General features: G+C 57.6%; 6 protein-coding genes across 6 annotated transcripts; 3 read left to right on the top strand and 3 right to left on the bottom strand.

The window, feature by feature from the left end:
• Positions 1 to 382: 382 nt before the first annotated feature.
• On the bottom strand, positions 383 to 4,351 carry KVR01_006038 (uncharacterized protein). The gene is made up of 5 exons (XM_044783614.1): positions 3,477 to 4,351; positions 2,252 to 3,344; positions 2,001 to 2,182; positions 1,031 to 1,938; positions 383 to 967 (listed from the first exon to the last, which is right to left on the bottom strand). The coding sequence occupies exons 1-5, from the start codon at positions 3,576 to 3,578 to the stop codon at positions 880 to 882; spliced, it is 2,373 nt and encodes a 790-aa protein (XP_044644841.1). The 5' UTR covers positions 3,579 to 4,351; the 3' UTR covers positions 383 to 879.
• Positions 4,352 to 6,304: 1,953 nt separating this feature from the next.
• KVR01_006177 (uncharacterized protein) lies at positions 6,305 to 7,869 on the top strand. The gene is made up of 2 exons (XM_044783522.1): positions 6,305 to 6,997; positions 7,084 to 7,869. The coding sequence occupies exons 1-2, from the start codon at positions 6,542 to 6,544 to the stop codon at positions 7,783 to 7,785; spliced, it is 1,158 nt and encodes a 385-aa protein (XP_044644980.1). The 5' UTR covers positions 6,305 to 6,541; the 3' UTR covers positions 7,786 to 7,869.
• KVR01_006046 (Elongator subunit IKI3) lies at positions 7,849 to 17,578 on the bottom strand. Its single transcript, XM_044788645.1, has 4 exons — positions 11,981 to 17,578; positions 10,973 to 11,910; positions 10,113 to 10,919; positions 7,849 to 10,059 (listed from the first exon to the last, which is right to left on the bottom strand). Exons 1-4 carry the CDS (start codon positions 12,160 to 12,162, stop codon positions 8,009 to 8,011), a joined length of 3,978 nt encoding a protein of 1,325 aa, XP_044644849.1. The 5' UTR covers positions 12,163 to 17,578; the 3' UTR covers positions 7,849 to 8,008.
• Positions 13,143 to 14,297, top strand: KVR01_006140 (uncharacterized protein; the record flags this gene model as incomplete). The annotated part of the gene is made up of 1 exon (XM_044787170.1): positions 13,143 to 14,297. One exon carries the CDS (start codon positions 13,143 to 13,145, stop codon positions 14,295 to 14,297), a length of 1,155 nt encoding a protein of 384 aa, XP_044644943.1.
• On the top strand, positions 17,574 to 21,630 carry KVR01_005897 (uncharacterized protein). The gene is made up of 6 exons (XM_044793739.1): positions 17,574 to 17,952; positions 18,015 to 18,156; positions 18,250 to 18,410; positions 18,802 to 18,935; positions 19,053 to 19,216; positions 19,343 to 21,630. Exons 4-6 carry the CDS (start codon positions 18,927 to 18,929, stop codon positions 19,617 to 19,619), a joined length of 450 nt encoding a protein of 149 aa, XP_044644700.1. The 5' UTR covers positions 17,574 to 17,952; positions 18,015 to 18,156; positions 18,250 to 18,410; positions 18,802 to 18,926; the 3' UTR covers positions 19,620 to 21,630.
• Positions 20,687 to 21,463, bottom strand: KVR01_006124 (uncharacterized protein; the record flags this gene model as incomplete). The annotated part of the gene is made up of 1 exon (XM_044785973.1): positions 20,687 to 21,463. One exon carries the CDS (start codon positions 21,461 to 21,463, stop codon positions 20,687 to 20,689), a length of 777 nt encoding a protein of 258 aa, XP_044644927.1.
• Positions 21,631 to 21,773: the final 143 nt, after the last annotated feature.

Genomic DNA, 21,773 nt, shown 5'->3' with positions numbered 1-21,773 from the left:
GATGTCGCTTAATTTTGCGCTTCTTGTTTTTTTGCATATCATATACTCATCCGATCAGAAAATAGTGACTGCTCTGCAGTACTACAAGTTTTTCTCGAGTTTCTGCTTCATGGCCACAGCTTCTACGTACCGTACGCATGTAGTGAACCACCTTCATATAGAAAGTGCACAATACCCAACTTCCGAAGACAACACTCGTAAACCCATGTGTAGGACAACAACCGCTTGAGTAATTTGTAGGGAGTAGTGTGAGATAGGTAAGCTACAAGTGCTCAGCAGTGATGTTAGCAAATATTTTGAGCATCTGTCTTGAATAACTGTATCCATAAATATAATGTCTGAGGAGAAGTTTGGGGCAGGCGGACCCTGGGAGGTATACTCCTTTGTGGAGAGGACAGACATTTCCTGTTGCCTTCTATATGCTACTGGGCACGTTACAAGTACACTCTTAGTCTTGTGCCTGCATACAGATGAGAGTCGTGGCATTGCCTCTCGCCATATCCTTCTCTCAAATCCCTCCCGCACAACACGGAATACAGTCAATGACCACGCGGTCAAGCAATTTAAGCAGCCCAATTAACTCCGCCCCCGACCATTCCTTTCCATACAGAGGGTATTGGGCAGCGCCGTCTAGATCCAATACAATACCCGATTTTCCAACCCTTCCTGAATGCATGAGACCATGCATAAATAGAGAAAATCACAGGGCCAAGTTTACAGTGACCTCTTCCTGGGAGCCTTTTTTCACTCGGTCGCCCCGTCAGATGCGTCATTAATTCGTTCAGCTGGTTCGGGACGTCATTTTCGTGAGATCGTCCGCTCAGAACATCACACACACACACACACACACACACACACAATGCTCTGGTTTGTCGGCCGTCAGTCGTCATACTCAGCGCTCTGGTCGTCCACGAGGATGACCACTGTCAACGCTGCTGCGTAGGCCTCCCGGATGGCACATGCCATGCTACACCGTGGCTGTTAGCGGTCTGTCCTGTTTCTTGGGCCATTTCTGTTCTGGTGATCTTACCAAGTCTTTCCGATCACCGCTACGATGGCGCTCATTCCCCAATGAGCACACCATGCACGCGCGAGAACCTCATTGTCGGGCACGCCAAACGCCTCAATTACCAAGACCTTTTCGTCGTCATCTTCCCTGTCATATCCATTTCCGTTGGCGTGCCCATTCGCCAGGGGCACGCCCTTCGACGACCCCTCTCCCGCAGGCGACTCCGACTCGCTGCGCGACCCAGGCTCGACACCGTTGCCGTCCAGCCGCGCCCTGCTCTTCGGCCCATAGAGCCCGGCCCAGTCGCGGATCTCGATGATCTCGTCCACCTTGACGGTTTGGTGCGCGTAGTCGAAGAACAGCGGGTGGGGCCCGTCCGTGCACGGCCAGGCGTGGATGAAGCTCACGTCGTATGTCAGCCTCAGCGGCCACGAGACGCCATCGATGGCGAACTGGATCGCAGCGTCGAACCACTTCGGCCCGGGCTCCCCTGCCCTGTCCGCGCACGGTTTCAGGGTGAACATCTCGATGCGCACGGTGTCGACGATGTCGTCGACCTCGGGATGCACTAGCTCGTACTCCTTGACGGGGAAGACCTCGGTGGGCGGGCCTAGTGGGTCGGATCGTTCGGACATCGAGGTCACATCGTTGACCCTGAGGCGTTGCCGGGGCCGCCGGGACCGGATTCGTGCAATCTGCGAGCGCTTGAGGTGTGGGGTTGGCCTCGCGGGACCGACCCAGCCGGCGACTTCGAGGCAGGTCGGGCCCAGTACCTTGCCGACTATCGAAGATGAGGTCCAGTAAGTGTAGCTGTTGCGGTACTGGAAACCGCAGTTGGGGTTGAGGTGGATGAGTAGCGCTAGGTCGTCGGTGGCCTCGTCGGGATCGATGTCAATCAGGGCGTTCATCATGATGAAGGGAAAGGTAGGCTATTCAGTGTCAGCAATGCGTTGTGTACGTGGGAGCTTGTGAATGGGCCTCGATCCCTTACTCCTGGTAGGACAAGGCCGCTGAAGAAGGCCATGGCGTGGGAGCTGACAGCATCGAGGCCCGAGGCCTGATCTCCCTGTCTCAACGATGCGAGGGTCTCGGCTAGGTTGGGCCATTTCATCATCTGCGCGAATCGCTTGATCATTTTCACCTGGCGTCGCTTGAGTTTGAAGCGCAGCTTGACTAGAGGCGAGTTAGTGATATTCATCCGAAACCCACCCCTTCCCCGGGTGTAAAGAGACCCTCGCGTACCTTGATCTGGCGTGTTGCCGTACGCCTCTATCCTCACGTTATCCCGCCATCGCCTTGAAAGGGCCAGATTCCACCGTATAGGAGGAGGGAGCTGCTCCAATAGCTTCTCCTTGGCCCAATCCGAGTGCTGCCTGGAGTGTATCCTCAGATCCAGCTCCATGCTCAGAAGGAGCTGGTGAAAGAATTTGACGTATTGGTCGTGGTTCGCGTGTCCTGTGTCGAAAATAAATCTGGTAATGATGTGATTTTTTGGGTTCGAGAAGTCGATCCAATGGTCAGGCCGGGAAAGAACGAGGATGAGATCGGTGATTTGCTTGTCGAGTGTTTTGTGAGGGCTGAGCATGCGGTCCGGATCTTTGAGAAGCCTCCTGTACAGATTCTTGTACATGTACTCTAGGTCGTCGTCCTCGAGGCCACCCTCCAGATCCCTTAGCCTGCCAAATATGCGGACTAGGTCCACGTCCCGAGGCTGCACGCCAGAATCGCGTATGTTGAGCGCGGGAGGGTAGGCGCTCGCAGTGGACGCCCAGTGATTCAAGGTTACGGTACCAGGGCGCTGGCCAAAATGAAAAGAGAAGCTGGGTTGCTCTATGGTCTCCCAGGGGTAAGTGGCTGGCCCGGGCCCTTGCAGCCTCATGGTCATGAGTTGGGTCATGGAATCGTGCTGGTTGACGCCATCGGTGCCGTCGCCTCGGTTGCCGGCTGTTGTGGCATAGGTTGAGTAGAAGTGGTCGGCAAGGTGTGGTATGGGCCTCTTGTAGCCCTTGTGCGCAGGAACACCTCGACATATGAGCTCCATTGCATGGCCGAGGTTGAGCTCCTCGTCGCTGGCGCACCCGGACGGTGGCCATTCTGTCAGAGTGTGGGGCGGGCTGTAAGGTCCATTCCCATTGGGCATCTGTCGTCCTTTTCCCTTTGGCGGAGGAGGGTCAGAGATGGGGCGCTTGAGCCGATTACGTGACTGAGCGTGAGGCTGAGAGCTGTGGGCGGGCTCGAAGTGCCTTGAAGGGTCGCGCAGGTTGTCACCCTCACTTGCCCTGCGCGGGCGCAGCTTCAGCCTCTCACCTTCGACCACGCCATTATCTTCGGTGTCCTTTTCGCAAGCTGGGTCAGCATCCAAGTCGCACGGCGCAGGGGCATAGGGTATAGGGCATGGGATGAGCGCTGTCGCATTATGCGACAGGCGAGGTGGGGATGGAGTGAGGTTGGTTGCAGGTATCCTTACCGAGAAGGCACCGCCGCCGCCGCCGCCGTGGCGGGCTGCTGTTGACTTTGTACGGAAAAGGGACCTCCAGAAGCCTTTCCTCCTGTCCTTATCTCGACTCATGTCGACAGCTTGGATGTCGAGCCCCCGTATTCATGCGGCCGTTGAATTCATGAAGGTGCCTTGGTGTGAGAGTGATGTCTGGCAGCGACTAAATTTGGCTACTGAGCCGGGGTAGTTTCAATCCAACACATGCCACCACCACCAAAAAAAAAAAAGGAACAAGCAGCAGGCAGGCAGGCACAAGCAACAAAGTACAGGCACAGGCACAAGAGTAACGGCGGGACCCCGTCAACGCCTGCTGCAGCGGTAGCAGTTAGATAGTGTGAGGTGTCACTCAACGAGGGCGCTCGGAGTGCCGGGTGCACGTCATAAAGCTCGAACGTTCAGATGAGCAGATGAGCTGGCGGCCGCAAAGAGAGAGGCCGGCAGCCGGGAGGACAGGGCAGGACGGGGCAGGACGGGCGAACCCTGGGGCGCCTGTCTCAAGTGTGATAGGGCAATTTTTGACAGTCATGCGTTTGGAGTCTTGGACCGGGAGGTTGGGACGAAGGGTAGGGGTTGTGAACGAGGAAGATCGATGCTGGGAGCGAGGGCGTTGCGAGGGTCGAATTGCCTTTCGGATCGCAGATCAGATTACTCTGCGCGAGTACGCAACGCTGTCCCCAGCTACTATGTATTAGTGCGATGCAGTCATCGGTGGGATCGGCCAGTCGCGACGGAATGGAATGGAATGGAGACACCACCACCAAATCAGTGCCGAGAGAGGTGATTGCCCCGGATGAGAGGACTGGCTGACAGGCAGACAGGCCGGCATGACTCTGCCTTTCCTGAAACCAGCGACTGCTCTTGCGAGCCATTCGCTACTGCAGTGGGGGGACAGGTTCTGTCAAGCTGTGGTGCACGACGAACTCGAGCTGCATGCAGGGCAGTAATAAGTCCCTTATTAGGTAGACTAGGTAATATGAACAAATGGCCTGCCCATCCTTACAAGCCTCAAACCGTGACAACATCTGGGCTCCAGAGATGGTCATCGATGCCCCAGATTTCCTTGCGTGGTACATCTGCTTGACGGCCAGGAAAGTACCTGCACTAGCAGCAGCAAGCGTGCAAGATGGACACTGCTGCTGCTGCTACTGCTGCTACTGCTGCCGTGTGCCTGACAATCATCTCTCGTTTGCCAGCGCAGTCAATGCTCTAGTCTGGTCGACTAACAAGTTCACGCGTGGCCAGCCCGTTCGTGGCCAGTTGCCAGCCTGTTGGCCTACCGTCGAAATGGCCAACCAAGCCCACCTTTTCCATGTGTCCCTGCCACAACTGCCACAACTGCCACACCAGTCGAACCCCCACGCAGGCCTTGGTGCGCGAATCCGACCATCGCAGTTGACGTTTGGATTGCCTGGACGTGGCTGCGGATTGGCCTCCCCAAAACCAGTAAGGTTCTGTAGCGCTGATCCTAGCCCTGCCAACGCAGACCCCGATTTCAGCCCCGGATGTGCTCTGGGCCCGTGGGCCTCGTGGTGCCGTCCTTGACAGCGGGAAGGGCACGGTCATGGATGGCTTCGGGAGCACCGTCTAGATCTACACAGTCTGAAGTCTGAAGTCTGCACAGCAAGCAGCTGTTGGGTCGGTCCATGCGCGACAGGGTCGAGTCCAATTACGGAGTGCTGTGTACTATGGTACTCCGTAGGGCGGTATGGATCGATCGAGCTTGACTCCAGCCACCCCGCCGTCGCCGTGGTCCAACCTCTGAGTTTTCCCTCTTTCGCAAGCATCTCCTGGCAAGCAACCTCGAGACCGTGCAAGAAGCCGGTTTCACACATCCGACTCAACACCACCGCCCACTGCCCACTGCCATGCTGGGCTGGCCTGCTGGCCCGCTGTGAGGGAGGAACTGCGGCTGCGGCGGGACAACGTCGGATGGGGGCGAGTCGTTCACCGGCAGCAAGGGGACCACAGATACCGATTCTTTGCCCAGGTCCCGCTGCAATATATGTATTGCGGCCTGACGGACATCATGTGTTCCTGCCTTTCGATGAGGAAGGTTCATACTGGGCAGGCAACGGTGGGACGTCGTCTCGGTCCCCAGGGCAGTGCGGTATTCACAGAGTAGAGACGACACTGCGAAGAGTACAACTCGAGACACCCTCACAAGCTTGAGGGAGGCTTCCACATGCTCCTTCGGATCTAGCATAGGCCGGGCAGGTTCTGTTCAGCTGACCTCTTCGCACGAACACCACGAGGCAACACCAATCTGGCTAGGCCAACGCTTGAGCAGCATAGACGGCCGCCATCGAGGCCATGGGCAGTCGAAACGGCACATGAATGGCCGCTTTGTCAATGAGAACTGCTGTGCGTGCCTCCGTGAGCTGTCGATATAGCTCAACCCTATAATATCCCCAAGACTCGCTTGTCGCAACCTGTGCTCTCATGGAATTACCGCTTAGGGAGTCTAGTGGGATATTTCTTTCAAACCCCGAATGCATTCTCTTTCCCATGCCGTCGAAGGTTGCCCACAACCAGGAGGGGCCATGCGATCCATCCATCCCAGGCGGCTTTCATGCCGCTGTTTCATAGCATTGCCGAGGACAGCCTTGATATGAAGACATGTAGTTGAAATATGCTAGATGGTCTAGATTCTATGTAGCGTGCTGTGTGGGCTTTACCAGCAATTGGAAGGTTGCATCGGGCCCGCGGGTACCAAGTTGCCTTGGTTGCCAACCAGCCAGAGGCTGCACTGATCAACGGCCTTCCCAATCCGAGCTGCCTGCCGCCAAATGGCCCGAGCTCAAAAATTCCCCTGCCTCCAAGCCGACCTACATCGCAGATTGGACCGCGTCGACAGCCAGCCAATTCGACGGCTGCCAGATTTCTTGGGCTCGACAACACCTGGCCCTCTTGCACGGAGCTCTCTGAGCAGGTTTCAATTGTTCTGGTCGGGCCACCTCGGTGGAGCAGCGGCGAAAAAAAGACTCCCTACCTTGCTTCGGCTGCATGTGGCATTGCGGCCTCAGACCAACCCCACGATGCAGAAGCTCATGCGGCGGACGGCCCAGGCCGAGCGACAGGCCATACGGCGAGCAAAGAAGGGGAGCAAGATGTTGAAGATGGCGCGCCAGCGGGAGGATTTCAAGCAGCGCATGGGCGGCACACAGGAGACACACGCCTCGCTGAGGGACGCCGTGCGCAGGCGGCGAGAGGACTGGGAGATGGGCCCCCTGGCCCCCCAGCGCGACACCCCCCTGAGGGACGAGACCGGCGCCTACTGGGGCTCCATCAGCCTCCGCCGCAACCTGGCGGACACCCTACCAGAGAAGCAGAGGGACCTGGCCTGCCGGTGGGCGGGCGGTCGCAAGACCCTGTGCATCAAGGCAGGTGATCGGGTGGCCGTCATGGAAGGCCCAGACGCTGGCAAGATCAGCACTATCCAATACGTCCAGGAGGAAGGCGGGTTCGTCGCGCTGGAAGGGGATAATCTGAAGGTGAGCTTGTCCATTGGCGTGACATGCGGGCCACATTCGGCGTGGCCCAGGACGCACCGGCGAGCTAACCGCCTTGGCCCATACAGCAAAACTTCACTGTCCCGGAGTACATGTCAAATCTGCAGAAGGGCCAGAAGCCGATCCATGTCCAAGCCACCGAGTACCGTGCCCCCATCAACGCCGTCCGCCTCGTCCATCCCCTCAAGGACCCCATATCAGGCGTGACCCGTGATGTGATCATCAACGAGCTCGTGGTCCGCAACTACTACAAGGACAAGGTCACGGGGCGCGAGAGCTGGTCGCGCGTGGTGCCAGGCCTGAACGTCGAGATCCCGTGGCCCAAGGCCTTCGAGGACGCCGAGAGGCAGGAGCTGGAGGGCACGTTTGATGACAACGCGTGCGACACGCTGCGCATCGACGTCGAGGAGAAGACGTTCGTGCCCACGCTGCTGCGGCCGCCCATGCCGGCCGAGGTCATAGACGAGCTGCGCAACCGCTACTCCAAGTTCCGCACGCGCCACGAGGAGTCGTACATTGCCAAGAAGGAGGCCGAGGAGGCCGAGAAGGCCGCGCGCAAGAGGTCCATCAAGACCATGAGCACGCCGGTCCAGGAGCTCAACGCCAAGATCAAGGCGGAGAGGAAGGCGCGCGGCCAGCCGGAGCTGTCGGAGGATATGCTGGCCAAGATCGGCGAGGTCATGGCGAGGAACAGGAATCGCACGCTGGCTGGGGCTGGCATTGCCGGGATCGAGACCCCGGCAAGTCCAGCACCGGCACCGGCACCATGATTATGTATGAGAAAAACAGATACAAACTGTATAACAATGCCATACCATATAATATAGCATGGGCGGCGCTTAAGGTCGAGGAAAGGCCCCCGGGGGCATTCACCCCTGATGTTCCGAGCAGAAATGTGCTTGTTCTACCCAGCTATGCGTGCAATGAAATGCTATGATGCGCCCCTACCCCTTGATATTGCACATGGTTCGATCATGAAAAATCCACCCGCAATCATTGTCCCAAAAGCGTCAGTTTCGAAAACGCCGTGATAACAGGAGCAATCTGCCGGCCATTGACGGCGTCCAACGACGCATAGAGCACCGCATCCGCCCCGGAAGGCCTGTACTCCTCCGCGCCCATCGCCCCATCCTCCAACTCCTGTTGCTGCGCCTGCTGCTGTTGGTCTTCAGGCTCCCCGAAGACCTCTACCACCGCAGCCCTGCAGGCGCCGACGACCTCATCCATGAGCGCCTCGACGGCCCTGGCGCGCTCCGCCATGCCCCGCCTCATGAGCCCAAACACAAGCCTCTCCGCCTCCCCCTTGCTCCCCTCGACGCGCTCCACCAGCCTCCGCACGCTGTTGACGAGGTACTCGGCCTCGTACACGGTGCCCTTGCGGCCGCGGGCGCGCTTCTTCTCCTCGCGCCGGCGGTTCTTGCTGGTCGCGCGGGAGACGTTGGACCCCACGGTGCCGACGCTGCCCTGCTTCCCGGTGTACCGCGTGAACAGCGACGCGCTGGTGCTGACGCGGCTCGAGGCCGCGATCGACACGTCGTCCGGCAGGTCCGCAAAGGCCCCCGGGCGCTCGCCCTCGTAGAAGGCCAGCGGGTCCTCGATCGCCTTGCGCCGGAGCTCCGCCAGCCGGGGCACCTGCGCCTTGAGCTGCGCCTTGCAGTCCGCGAGGAACTCGGTCGTTCCCGACAGCGCTTCCGCGAGCCCGCCGTCCACGGCGCCCTGGAGGAGCTCGTCCGCCCGGCCGTGCCGCGCCGCCAGCCGCATCGCGTCCGCGAAGTGGTACCCCTTGCACAGGCACTTGATCGCCTGGTCCAGGGAGTCGAGGTAGTCGAGGTGGATCGTCGCCGCGGACGAGTAGTCCTTGGCCTCCCAGAGCGCCTCCGCCAGGGTCGTGGCGAGCTCCGAGAAGGCGTCGCCTGACATGGGCGGGTCCTGCTGCTGCGCGGTGAAGAGGCACTCGCGCCAGCAGGTCGCGCCGGCGGCACGGTAGCAGGCTGTGGCGCGGGTGAAGTTGTTGAGGGATTCGAAGGCGAGACCCGCCTCGCGGTTCTTGGACTGTGATTCGAGGTAGTTGGCGTACAGGTCTGTGAGGATGCTGTGCCGCTCGGCGTCGTAGCGGTAGAGTCTGAGCGCGGTCTGGTATAGCTTGTATTTCGTCGTGTAGCTCTGGACCTCTTCGAAGACGTCGAGGGCGTGCAGGTGCTGCAATGCTTTCTCCCGGCGGTTCAGGTGGTCGTCGATGGTGAACTTGCGTCTGAGCTCAGGGAGTTGGTGTAGACTTTGAATGAATGGGAGATACTCCCTTGGATCTCGTTGTGACTGTTGGGCAACCAGTAGAGCAAGGTCGAGATTGTAAAGTCCCAGCGCGTGGTCGTAAAGCCTGTTGACGTCTTGCAAGAAGCATATGTGTTCGACCGCCTTCTCCGCCATTGCTTCATCTTCCTGCATCAACTTGGCCACTTCAATCAGACCATCTTCGAGAGCTGGTGGGTTTTTGCAGACGTTGGCCGTGATGATGTTTTGTAAGTTTGTGTCTTTCCGACTCTTTAGTGTTTCCAAGACGGAGTCGCATATTCTGTTCACCTTCGAGCCCCCTTTGCTTGGAACGGCTGGTTTCTCTTGACTTGACGAGTTCAAGTCTGCCGTTGCCGTCTCCTTGGATGTTTTCGTGTTTTTGTACATTGTCTCGGTGACATCGTCCTCGCCGAGAGAGGCTAGGAACAAATCGATATGTGCCACATCGCCAAGCTGGTCCAAGAAAAGGTCGACGTTCGATAGGAATTGGTCCGGCTTGTGATCATAGAGTATGTTCATGTCCACTCGCTGCGTTCTGCAGTGAGCAAAGGCCTTTCCATATTCTTTGGCGTCAACCAAAGACCGAATACCAGCTAGGACCATGGCTCGAGGATAGATAGTTTCCAGGTTTCCACGAGGCATTTGAAGCACAACACTCATGGTCGTTGGCGTAGCTGTGACAAGTCTGGCACCTCTCTCGAGACTTCGGCATCTCTCATCATGCTCCGGGTCATCAGCAGGCACGTTGAGATCTGGTCCAAGTCAGCACAGAACCTATCGAAAATAAGAGACATCTGATACGAACCTTCTGGCTTGCCCAGGTGCACAAATTTCAAGAAGTGGTTGCTTGTTGTGAACACCAGGTGGTCGCAAGTAACTAGGAATGATGTACAGTTCTTGACGAGCAGGTGAGAATTCGCGTAAAGGTGACCACTTCTTGACAAGCCGAAAGCGATGAACTCGCCGTTGATCTCGAAGGTCTCAACCCATGGGAGCTGAAGCGGGAAGCGGACAACCATAGGCCCTAACGCATCGTCCTTCTCCGACAAGCGGAACAGCTTCCCCGATCTAGTCTGGACACAAGCCTCGGCGAGGGACCCATTGTCTGATGCCTTGGTGAACGAGGCTGTCTGCGTGAAGAGAACCTCCTCCTCAAGCGGCGTCAGGTCATCTATTATGAGATCGCCTGCATCAGACTTGAAGCCCAGCCGGCAGATGTTAAGCCCATCATTGAAGTAGAGCACACGAGGTTGATAGCTTGACGCAAAGCAGACCTGGAGGGCTGTTCTCATCAATCCGTCCATCTCGGCATCAAGTTTAGAGAGAAGTCTTGGAACCAGCGATCGACCGTTCTTCGTCTGCCACTCGTACAGGTCCACACCATTGTGGTGCAATACAGCCATCGTGTCGTTGTTTGGGGCAAAGGCAACGTCAATCACGGTGTGGCTGGCCGATATTTCGAACATGGACATGGGTGGAGGCACATTCGCAGTTCTGAAAGGTGTTATCTTCACCGTCTTGCCATCGATGACCGCAACTGCTCCGAAGTCGTCGGGTGGCATCAGCGAGCCTCGCGTCACAGCCAGTGTGAACTCGGTGTGAAGTATGTTGTCTTTATCTCTGTCAGCAGTGTCTTCTGAAGGAGTACTTGATGGGGATAGCAACCTGTGTCGGCAACTGCAAGGCGCAACGCCTTTTCCGGGTGCCACGAAGCAAGCGAAAAGGGCGATTTCAGCAAGATTTCCTGCTTCAAGTACCAGTGGTAGTTGCCCGTGGTCCAAAGCTGAACGGTACTGCCGAACGAGACTGCGAGCACCGTCGAGTCCGCGTTCCATTCCAACTTGATACTCAGAGAGGGGTTATCAAGAGGTTCACTTGAGCGTATTGTGAACTGACCATGCCTCAGTCCGTTCCTCTCAAAGAAGACGACATCAACATGATCAGAAAAGCGTTGAATGCCTGCCAGGAGGTTGCCGGAGGGTCTCCAACTCAAAGCGCCTTCCAGTCCGTCCACCGGCTCGCTCACGCTGTCGAGAGCACCCTCTCGACTGTAGACGCGGATGATCCTTCGTGACCCGGCCTCGACAGAATTGATAGCCACATAGGCGCCATCTCCTCTCCAGCTGACCACCGTGCACCCGTCGTCGGCGGGGCTGAGAGTTCCCTGGTCTACCTTCTCGGGTATCGTGGGATCACGAAGAGCCTTTGCCTTGGCGCCCCTGCCCTGGAACTGGGTCTCCTTCTTGCCCCAGCCAACGCTGACATGCTTAGACGCCTCCAGGTCGGCGGGGGTCATGGCAGCCTCGGCGATGCCATCGAAGGCACGGCTCATGAAGACCACATTCCCTTCCTTGGTGGCGATGAGCAGCAACTCCTCGTCCGGAGACCACCGCGCAGCTGTGATACCGGCGTCTATGGAGCCCATGATCTCGATGTGAACATCTCCAGGGTTCAAGCCCTCCTGCACAATGATGAGGTCGCCACCCTCGAGGACGAGACTTGCCGTCGTGGTGTCACTGAAGTAGTGCAGGCTCACGACACGGTCGACCGGCAAGTCTGGATTTGGGCTTGGGGCGTCCCACGAGGCTATCTGTTCGCAAAGCCTGTACTGGTGTTAGTATATGGCTGTTCTAAGCGGCCGTGGCCGTGATAAGAAACTGGGGGCAGGCTCACAGTGGGAATGCCGGGTCCTGACGGCTGACATCGTCAACCACCCTCAGGAGCTCGATCTTGTGGTCTGGAGCAGTTGGGCCGCAGGTGACTAGCACCTCATCCTTGCTGGGGTCCCAGCATGTTGCCGTGATATCTGACGGGGCCTTGCCGACTTTGTGGCAGATGTTGCGAAGATTTCTCATCGTACTGGAGTTCAACGAGCGATGAGACCCTGGCCAGCACCAACTGCCTTTCCGCAAAGGACCTTTACAACGGCTTGATGACTTTGACAGCGGCTCTTTTGCTGGTGAAGACCAGAAAGGTCAAAAGAAGAGTCGTTGCCAGGCCTGTTTGCGAGGGTGAGATGAGTCTGGATGTGGTGGTACCGTGTTGGCTACACGCACTGTGTGTGCTGCAAGGAAATGGTCACCTTCAGTCAATTTTTTTTAGGCCATACATGCACGCATGCGTGCACATGCATTTCACAGTGCATCTCACAGTCTGCCTACCCACAAGCTTCTACGAAGTCCTTGCTCTCTGCCCCCCAGAGTCGTACTGTGGTCTACTTCTGTCAGTTCTGGGCCAGGGTGCGGTGGCGTACGGAGTATGAATCCCAGGCTCAGAACAATGGGAAACAAATTTTGTACTGATATCGATTTATTTCCCTTGATAACAGACGTCAGGGATTGTCAAACCACGGGCATTTGTCCCTCGGCCCACGGGCCACGGCTGATGAGCTGAGGAGGAAAGAGCTCTCTTGGGCCTGGCCGGTCCCGTTCGGTTACTCGTTAGCTTTTTCTTCGGCCCAAGGACCCCACCCCACCTCTGCCCACCTTCTGGCCCTCCTGGCCCTCGCGTTGCCCCAAGCGGAAACAAGAACATCTCATAATCCGGGGAGATGCGACACGCTGCTGCTGCTGCCCCCAACCGCTGACCACGACAGGCACATCACAAGAGTCAATCCACAGGGCCCCATCAGACCACACATCAGCCGTTTCCTACTCAGACACCCGCACGCACACGACCCCCTGTGCCACTGTCACAAGCAAGTAGCCGCGTCAATTGCCCGTTGCAACGGCCTGCCCGGTCATTGCTTTGCTGTGCACACCCGCCACAACAACCCCCGGAAATAGCACTTGGTCGCTGGCCTGATCTGCCCCAAAGTGGCATCAATCACGTCAATATGGACGCAGCATCTGCTTATAACCAGCATTCGAGCCAGGGCCGCCGCAAGAACCGCTCCTCGACGAACCTCAACCACCTATCCCTTGCCCCGTTGACCACAAAGCTTCCAATCAACGACACTGAGATCATGTTTACCGAACTGAACATTCAAACCTATTCCACTTCGTATATCCAGGGCAAGTCTGCCCCCACCACGCCCTCGCTGCTGAGCCGCTCTCCGCGGCGGGCGAGCTCCAGGACTCGACACCACTCCCGCCAGGGCTCCGCGACCCCATTGCCAAAGAGCAAGTCCGCCATTCATATAGGCCCACAGGGCAGGCCTCCCAGGTCCGGCACCACATCACCTGGCGGGCAGAGGCGCGGGTCGAGAAGGGAAGAGCCCGCATCTGCCCGTGGCAGGACCGACAGCGATTGGCTCCTCCGCGCCGGTGTTCTGATCAGCAGCGAGACCAGAGAGTCCAAAGGCCAGTCATGGCTGGTCTCCCGCGCGAGCTCGACCAGCCTGACAGGTATGCAGGCCGATCGTGAGGACGAGGACGACGACCATGACCCGGACATGTTCGAGAGGGAGAGGATAGCCCGCGAGAACGCGATCGCGAGCAAGCACGCCAGCCGGAGGGGTAGCATGGGCGTATTTGAGGGCGACGACTCGCCACTGGTCAGCCGCACCGGGAGCTTCCACGCCAGCCGGACGGGTAGCCGTACCCAGCTGATCACGCCTGGCGAGAGGGCCAGCATCGAGGGCTACTTTGCTTCGCATGGCCCGCCTGGGGACTTCACCCCCGGCCCGGATTTCGTCAACCTCGACGAGAAGCTGGAGGCCATTGGCCTCGACGGCGAGGCGGATCAGGATGACGAGGCCGACGTGAGGAGGCTGGTCAAAAATGGGCAGTCCCGGCCGGGCACTTGGTTTGGGAACATTTTTGGGTGGACTCTGGCCTCCGTAGAAGAGAATGACGAGGACGATGACCCCGATGGGGAGGGTTCCGAAGGCGAGGCAGAGATATCTACACCCGAGACGCCTTACGAGAGGCAATTCGAGGGGGCTAGCATTTTGTCCGAGCAAAGGATGCCCGCCCCTAAGGCTGAACAAGGCGGCTGGCAAGATGCTGCCTGGCTTCTGAGCGTTGCGTCCAAAGTGGCATGGTCCTAAGAGGAGCAAGTACAACGATCACCCACTTGTTGCTTTCCGAGACCGATGGCAGATGACAGGCAGCGATGGTCGATGCAATCGATCACTTTCGTGGTGCGGAACGGGGCGTGGCTTACCCACACAGCCGTGGGGCCAGCCCCGCCGTGACGGTGCCTGGGGACCTCCTCAAGCACTCGTCGTGACCACGTCCTGCCGGCTGCCATCCGAGACAACGGTTCCAGAGGAAGCACAGCGACTCCGAGTCCGACGCCTAGACTTCGCGCCACGACGAGGTGCCAATTTCCGCCTTGGGTAATCACCCTTTATGTTGACGTGCGGAGTCGGCCGACTGCACCCTAGAAGAGGCATCAGGGCACTATGTCCTGTTGGCGTCGATAATGGTCACTCTTTCGGCAGGCAGGCGGGCCGGTCTCACGGCGGACTTGCATCTATGGACTCGGCCAGAACGTGGGTCGAGGGAAGGCTACTGGCCGGGGAAACTGTCAAAAAACCTGTTTTTTTTTTCTTCTGAAGAGGCGTAACTCTAGCACCTTCGTGTGCATGACTTTTTTCCTGGGCGAGTTTGTTCTACTCCGTACTGTTGGACTGCTCTCCTCCCCTCTCGACACAACTTTCAGTCAAATTATGGGGATCTTTCGACGGCTAGTTGCGCGCCAAGTAGTTGCTTTGAGGCGGACAAATACTCCCGCGCGAACGATTTGTCATGGCTTACTTTGCGGCGAATAAATGCTAATCATTCTCCTTTATCCGATCTCTGTGCTTGAACTGTCGGGTTTCTCCATACCACAGGAAACTGGAGCGGTGGTGGGATAGCTCGCCCACATTTTGTGGATCAGCCAACCCCGCAAGACAAATCCTTGGATGCGAGCATGAAAAGGGCACTATTAGCCGCGCGGAGAGCGACCTCGTGACCCACAATGATTATAAGCATCCGATTCGTGCTGCCTCGCTGAGTTGACAGTATGAGAAGCTCATCAAGGAAAAATGTCATATCACGATTGGATATGTTTGTAAGCCACAAGGCATGCCGCCGAAGCGGAAGCCGTGATACGGGCAGGTTGTGAAGGGCCGCTTGTTCCGGAAGTTGCCGCATGGCCGCCGGTCCCCAACAGCCTCATCCAACATCTTGGGGCTAGCGACGGGAGTTGGAAGCCCGGAGGATACATCCGTTCACGTACCGGATGGCCTGAACTGGCCCAGTCATTGGAAGGAATAGTGCGCCCTGGCGGTCCATGTGCGACGGCCTCAACCAGGCCCGCGGATTTGTCGGGGCCATTGCGGGCAGGAAAAACAACATTTTCCTACTCGAGTAGGGGTCTCGCCGGCAGGTAACTCCTATGACAATCCCTGCAAATTGCCGGAAAGAAGTGCAGGATCCCGAATCCAGGGATACCCAAGCCAGTCTAGTGCATCTGCATGCAGCCTTGGAACCGTAAAGGTATGACGCGTGAGCCATATGACGTCTGAGCAGTGGAATGCCTCGGGCGATGCTTTAAAGAAGCTCGAGGCGCCGTCCAAGCTAGAGTCGCTACCAAGAACTCTGTAACGGATGGATGTGATGGGTAACATGCGAAGCGAAAGACTGGAAATGTGTGGCGCATCCTGAGAATCAGTCAACTACGCGTGGTCGTCAATTGCAGACAGCCATGTGTTGTCCGATCGCAACGGGTTGGGTCAGGTGGATAAAGCTCGGCAGCTGCGCTAGGACAAGGCCTGTGGCTGGACAGTGATCTTGTCTCGATACAGCGTCCGCACGGGAGCCCGTTGCCCAGAGGTGTGGCTGGAGCACAATGGAGTCTACCGTCTGAAAACTCAGAGTCTAATTGAGCACATCCAACGTGCAGATTTGGCCGGTATGGCCGGCGGGCAAGACACAGCTCACCGCACTCAAAGACCAAGAATGATCCGACCGTCGTCGACACGCCTGTTCTGGTCCTCACCGACTGGATCCGTTGTCGTTCCGCAGTGCGGCCCAATGTACCAGTACGAGGTGCGCTGGGGTAACCAGGCCTTCTCGGTCGATTGCCGTGTGCCAGGGACGTTGTAATACCAGGGCCCATTAAGCAAGAAACAGTGGAGTCATCGGCTGTCCGATTAGGAAAGTGTGCCCCAGGCCAGCCAAGCCAATGTGCAATGCCTGTAGGGCCCTGGGTGCCGCGGGCGGGCTTGTCCTGCCTGGGCTGCCTGGGCTGCCTGGCTGCCTGGGGGTTGGATCGGGGGCGCTTCGGATGGTTGAACAAGAGTGAGGTCGGGCGGGTGAAGTCCAGATGGTCAGGGCGCAGATCATGGCCACATCGGTAGAAGCCACTGGCCATCGATGCGCCCTGGGTCTGGCATGGCGGTTGTCGGGGCCGGGCAGGTCTTGTAGGCGTGGAGCCGCACACACCACACGGAGGGCCGGGGGATCATGTTGCAGGCTGGCAGGCTGGCAAGCAGTTGCAGTCTGTCAGGCTGGCAGGATTGGTCGTGCCGTCACCAGTCTGCCCGTCTGCCCGCGTCACCAAGGCCCCATTCGCACGTGCCTCGATGATCTACTGACAGATCACACCATCTCGCTGGGAGGAGGGCAGGAGCTGTGCAGGATATCAACGAGGGCCGGCTCGCCGTAAGGGAGGTGACGAACGGTGAGTGGGATCCTCGAGGTTGGGGGCTGTACTCCGTACCGATACCTGGGTTGAGGCCGAGTGTCTCGCTGTCTTTGTCTCTCCCTGGCTCGACTCCAGTGGACTCGACACCGCCTCGGCTCGTGGTGGCTCGGACGACCCAGGGCAGCAGCCGCACCCGGCGTGGGCGGCAGGAAGGGAGAAGCAGTGTTGCCAGATGCCGTGCGAGATGCGATGTCGAGTTTATTTATACCACGACAGCTGGCCCTGCCGTTGATGTGCGAGCGAGACCATGGCGCTGGAAACAGGAGGGAAACTGCCGGCTACTTAACAGGAAGGGCTGACCTCAGGGTTTGGGTGTGGATGCGACCGATACTTTTTGATGCCCCTGCCTAGACCAGACGGGAAGGTGGGTCCAAGCAATGACGTCGTGGCTTACCTTGACCCCGATACCCTGTGCCACGCTCTGTGGGGCAGCGTCGCATCATCTCGGGCTCTGCTGCGGTACGCGGGACCTCCCAACACTGGCACCTGGCAGGCGAGCAAGGCGCCTGGGCAGCACAAGTACCCCGTACGTACACACACACACACACACACAGACGATTGATGGCGCCTGCTTGCCTGCTATTATTATTACCTTTAGATAGCTGAATTACCAAACTCCGTGCTCCCGCCCACGCCCACCCTCACACTAGCCGCTGCGCCGGACGGAGCAAGCACAGGAAAATTTGCGTACATAGCACAGTACAAACTGGCCCCCCTGGTGCGCTTCAGCCTGTCCAACGGCCGTGTCGACTGGATGATTATTAGTAGTAGTCTGGGCGATTAGTCTGGACGGAGATTCCCAATCTGGTGGCCCTGCCCTGCAACCCTTTTTCCCCCCTTCCCAGACAGACCTCAGACGCTCACCACAGCGACAACCCCTCCGCCCCTCCGCCAGAGAAACCTGCCCACCACCAGCCAGGCACGGCGACCTGCACGGTACTCCGTACCTACATTGACCAGGTCGGTTCGACAAAGTCACAACCGGGTGGGACATCTGGGCTGCCAGGGTACCCACATCTTATTTCCCTTCCGTTTCTCGGTTGATGCTAACCTTATGACCGAGGGAAAGGCACCCCCGATCCCTCGACCAGTTGGCAGACAGACGTCCGTCTGTCTGGACTCCATCTATACACAGTACACAGTACTCCGTAGCTACACCAGCACCCAGTGTCTGGCATATTTCGACTACTGACTGGTCCTACTGGGTCAAGGTAGGCCGCCCGGACTCGAGACCCTGGCCAGCCACGCCTCGACGGCCTCGTCAATCTCGTCACACAGCCGCCCACAGCGCTAACCCCCACCAGGCCTTACACTCAGAGTCCTCAGTCGCCTACTTACTTACTCTCCTGCTGCCCACCCCCCGCCGGCACGGTCCTGAATATCCTCATTTCGCCGGCTCTGGGTGAGACCGTGAGACTTGTCAGAGCCCCGCGTCAACTCGACTCATATTTCCCACCCGTGTCAGGTGAGTATTCTACTACGTCACGCACCTCTTCGTCCGGCATCAGCGCCTCACCACGCACTCCCTCGTTGCAAAGCTTGCTGTAGATGCTACTACAATGTAACCGCCTCGTCGCCCGGCCTGCCACGCCTGTTGCTCCTACGAGGGCAAGCAATGTGACTAGATATGGCCCATCCTAGCCACTCTGCTGAGCGCTTGGGTCAAGGACACGGCTCGCCGGGCGTGGGATCGCCTCGCTATCCTGCCTGGATTTTGGGCTCTGGATGCCCGCCCCATGCCACCTCCATGCCATCCCCTCTTGCATCACACCGGCCCGCTTCTGCTCATGGCCCGCAACGTCGGACCCACATGTTCTTTTTCTGTGCGCTGCGGCTGACCACGTATATTTTGGTAGCAACCGACCAGGTTTCGCCCTCCCACGCTGCCACCTGCTGCTCCTCCCTACCAGCTAGGGAACCCCTCCCTTCATAGAGAGTAGCCCAGGTAACAGGTACACTGCGCGTTGGTGAATCTGCCAGAATGCCCGAGGTATGTGCTTCAGATCCTGCTTTTCCCACCCGTGCCGAGTCATCCACAGGCCCGCCGGCGCATCTCACCTTGCTGTTGATCGATATGACCGCTGACAACAACTGGCAAATTGCGCAGAACGAGGAGGCCCTGCCAGACTTTGGCGACCATGTCGACATGGGCACCTTCTCTCAGATCTTGGAGATGGATGAGGACGAGAGCGAGCGCGAATTCTCCAAGCCTCTGGTCCTCAACTTCTTCGAGCAGGTTGAGGAGACGTTCGAGAAGATGGACACTGCCCTGTGAGTGGTTTGATCCCGCCCGCCTCGTATTTACGACTCTCGATTGTCACCAAGGCCAGTCGACCAAGGCTGCGCGCGTGGGAAATTCTCCTCGACAATCATGAACTGACCACCGTCCTCTACCAGTGCCGAGAAGGACCTGAACGAACTGTCCAGCCTCGGCCACTTTTTGAAGGGGTCTTCGGCCACACTTGGCTTCAACAAGGTGCGAGACAGTTGCCAGGTCATCCAACAGTACGGCCACAAGCAGACTCTCGACGGTACCGACGAGCCCGATGAGGAAGTCTGCCTCAAAAAGATCACCGATGCCCTCAAGACGGTAAAGGTCGATTTCGCCGAGCTCGAGAAAGAGCTTAAGATTTTCTTCAAGAGTGGCGAAGATGAGGAGGCCAGTGAAGATTGAAGCCTTGACCTAGTCGAAACTCCACCGAATTCCCATTTGGCACGTTCGCCCCCAATAGGCGCGTGACAGCCTCCTGCTTCGCTACAGCATACCCTCAGGATGCGTGCTCGTTGGATTAGCCCCGAGGCCGGAGGCTGACCTCTTTGGCTTGAGTCGACTCAATGGCCGAGCCCATTCCCTCTGGACAGCATCTCTCAGGATACCATGGTTTTGTTTCAGAGTCCACTTTCAGCAGAAGTCCCGGTGGGTCCCGCATCATGAGACCGCTTGCATTGAACATGGCTCAAGTCTTTTACAAACATTAATAAGGTGGTGAGGTGTCGGTGGTGTAGTATCTACCCTGCTTTGAAGGGGTTGTTCTGGGCCAGCCACCATGCATGTCTTGTCCTGCGGCCCCCAATAAGACCATTAGAAGCACCAAATATACCCGACCGGACTGGGGACATCACAATTGCGCCGTTCTATGTGTACCCGTTCTTGCCTTGTTTATTACTACTCCAGCGCATGCGACCTGTAGTACCATTCACATCACTGGTTTCACAGGTTGAGCATAAAGTACTGCAAACCCCAAAAGTTAGATCTGGTGTCTAGAGTAGATATCTGGAGGCCGGGAAGGCAGGCAAGAACAGTTTCAAGCAACGGCCTCGGATTCCACAACTTGCACATGAGAGGATGCCATCAACACGAGGATGCCATATGGTGAGGAATGCCGAGTCTGGCAGTCAGAGGAATGAGTGAAACTGCCCCAACCGGATATGCTGCCGCCTCACTGGTACCCCGTGCTGAGGCTGCCTTTGCCAAATGAAACCTAGCCAAAGGCTTTTGTCCCCCGCAAATTACTTTTGTTTGGGGGAGGAGGCTTCGCATCCAAGGGCATAAGAATTTGCTGTGTGCGCTCACCATGACGTGTATACGTCAAGAGTTGTCTCTCGCGATGCAATCCTGAAGCCGAGCGGCAGACCTATAAGATTCTCCCAGCCACCCGAGGAATCTTCTTACAAGGGCAGCTATTCCTAAGTTCACAGCCAGTGGAGTGAGAAGCATCAGAGTGCCATCGGATCGCTTCTTCAAAATTCAACCTCAGCTTCAACTTCGTATGCAGCATCTACTACCGTGCCGTTCTCCTCTACAGGTTTGGCGCTCATCCTGCAGATGGCAATCTTTTCCAGGGGGAAGCCCTCCAGCCAGACCTGGTCTTCGTAGCGATCCATGATGGCCTGACCATCGCTGACAAAGGTCCGGTCACCCCTCTTTTTCCGGTTCCCCTTGACATAGATCGTGTTGACGATGGTTGCATGCAGTAATAATGGCCGGTCATCAGGTGCCAGGAGATTTGCTTCTTTGAACAAGGCTTTGACCTTCTCGGAGAACCCATGGAGGAGGCCGGTCTGGTCGGCCGGGGGCGCAAAGAGCACGGTAGCCTTGTCGGCCTTCTGGAAGGTATGCAGGCCCTTGAGCGTGATCAGCGGCTGTGGCTGTTCACTTGATACTTCTCCGCCCGAGGACCCGGGCATCACCGGCGGTTTGACGGTAGAGATGATATCCCGCAGCTTAAGCGACTTCAGCAACTCGACAGCCTTGTCCAGACCCTCGTCCTTTGGGAAGGACATCATGCCCAGTGTAAGATGCAATGTCCCCACGGGTCGGACCGCGTCAAAGGGCAGTTCAAACCCCCCTAGGGCTTTTGGCCGAGTGACATCATCCCGGAAGGATGCGATGCTCTGAGACAGCTGCGGTCGAGATGCTGTCGACACCAGGGGGATGCACAAGAAGTGAGTCAAGGGAGGTGCTTTTGACGTGTGGGAGGAGGCCATATTGATGCTGCCTTTGAGGAATCGGCTCATTGGCCTTGTGGTGATGTGTTGGAGAGAGCCCGGCTGTGCTAATGGTTACTGGAGAAAACAAGCAAGAGGAGCTGGTGCGCATGGCGCTCGCTTCGGCTGCGGCGAGGGTTGTCAGTGACCTCGCCATGGTAGATATAGATAGACGTTGAGCTGGGGTTGGATCGGGGGCTACTAATCCCTGGACCCTGGACTAAAATGGCTGACAGGGAGATGGATGGGCTCCCTATTAGCGGACAACTACGCTTACCTAAGAGGCAAGGAACGTACGGTGCGCTGGTACTGCATCGAGCATCTGACGTTAATAAACGCC

Source organism: Diaporthe batatas (assembly GCF_019321695.1).
Source record: "Diaporthe batatas strain CRI 302-4 chromosome Unknown Contig00006, whole genome shotgun sequence".
Taxonomy (NCBI): Eukaryota; Fungi; Ascomycota; class Sordariomycetes; order Diaporthales; family Diaporthaceae; genus Diaporthe; species Diaporthe batatas.
Note: the sequence above shows the minus strand (reverse complement) of the source record. Positions and strands in the feature narration are given on the sequence as shown.